Source organism: Dermacentor silvarum, chromosome 1, assembly GCF_013339745.2.
Source record: "Dermacentor silvarum isolate Dsil-2018 chromosome 1, BIME_Dsil_1.4, whole genome shotgun sequence".
Lineage (NCBI taxonomy): Eukaryota > Metazoa > Arthropoda > Arachnida > Ixodida > Ixodidae > Dermacentor > Dermacentor silvarum.
In genome coordinates, this window is record NC_051154.1 from 30,100,511 (window position 1) to 30,101,706 (window position 1,196).

General features: G+C 51.3%; 1 protein-coding gene across 1 annotated transcript; it reads left to right on the forward strand.

Annotated features, from left to right (window-relative positions):
- Positions 1-338: 338 nt before the first annotated feature.
- Positions 339-881, forward strand: LOC119451148 (uncharacterized). Its single transcript, XM_037714494.1, has one exon. The coding sequence runs from the start codon at positions 339-341 to the stop codon at positions 879-881; it is 543 nt and encodes a 180-aa protein (XP_037570422.1).
- The last annotated feature ends 315 nt before the right edge of the window (positions 882-1,196 follow it).

The following is a 1,196-nucleotide window of genomic DNA, read 5'->3' on the forward strand; positions in this document are numbered from 1 at the left end:
ACTCGATGGGTTGCAATAACCCGGCGGGCTTCAGGGGTGGTGACTTTCGTCGCTGACATTCACGGCAACCTTTAACATTGTTGTGTCGCTATCTGGAATACGGCATGTGTGTCTACCACTGTTAGATGATCAAGTGATAGTGACATATCCATGCTGTTGCGCATGCGCGAGTGTATGTTTGGCTGTATATATATTTGTTCATGTATGGCACTAGCGTTAATAGTTGCTTTATGCTGCCAGTATGCAGCACGGACAATAAAGCCGTTTCTTGAAGCCTGTGCCTCCCTCTCAGATACAACAAACTGGCGACGAGTATGGGATAGAACAAAAAACGGAAGATGGCAGTCGGCAAGCTACAGGAATTTAATTCCAACAGCGGAAGCTTGGACGTCTTCGTCGAACGCTTCGAACTGTACACCTCGGCTAATGAGGTCGCCGAAGCCAAGAAGCAGCATCTATTCCTGAGCGCCATCGGAGAAGAAGCGTATGTGACGCTCCGAAGCCTGCTCCTACCAAAGACGCCCAGCACAGCGACGTACAAGGAAGTCGTGGCGGCGCTGCAGAAGCACTATTCCCCAAGGCGTTCAGTGGTGAGCGAAAGATACCACTTTAATCAAAGGAAGCAAGCACCTCAAGAAAGTGTCACAGACTTCGTGGTCCAGCTCAAGAAATTGGCAGCCTCATGTGATTTCGGCAGCATCCTGGAGCAAGCACTTCGGGACCGCCTGTTAGCCGGTCTGAATTCCGAGGCCATACGTTGCCGGTTGCTGGCGATGACCGACACCGAGCTCACCTGGGACCATGTTTGCAACATCGCTACAGCCATGGAGATGGCAGCGAGAGATGCATTGGGAATGGTTGCGGAAAACAGCACCGCATAGTCGTACAGCAGCAGCGACGTCCACTGGCACAGCAAATCATCGAAGCTGCGACCGCGCTCAGAGGCAGGGCATCCAGCGGCTACGGCCCCGACAATCCGACACCAAGGACTTCGATGCAAAGAGCTAAGTCAATTTGCCATCGATGCGGGGGGCGGCACGCACCTGTAAATTGTCCGTTCTTGAACAGCTCTTGTTATAAGTGTCAAAAGGAAGGTCATATATATCGCTAAAATGTGCAAAAGCAGAGTTGTACATTAATTAGAGCCGGAACCTCCGGACATAGAGTTGCTTACGCTTTGTCACACCGATAACCGT

Excerpts from the sequence above, each read along its gene's own strand:
- LOC119451148 (XM_037714494.1), top strand. The coding sequence starts at position 339 with ATGGCAGTCGGCAAGCTACAGGAATTTAATTCCAACAGCGGAAGCTTG.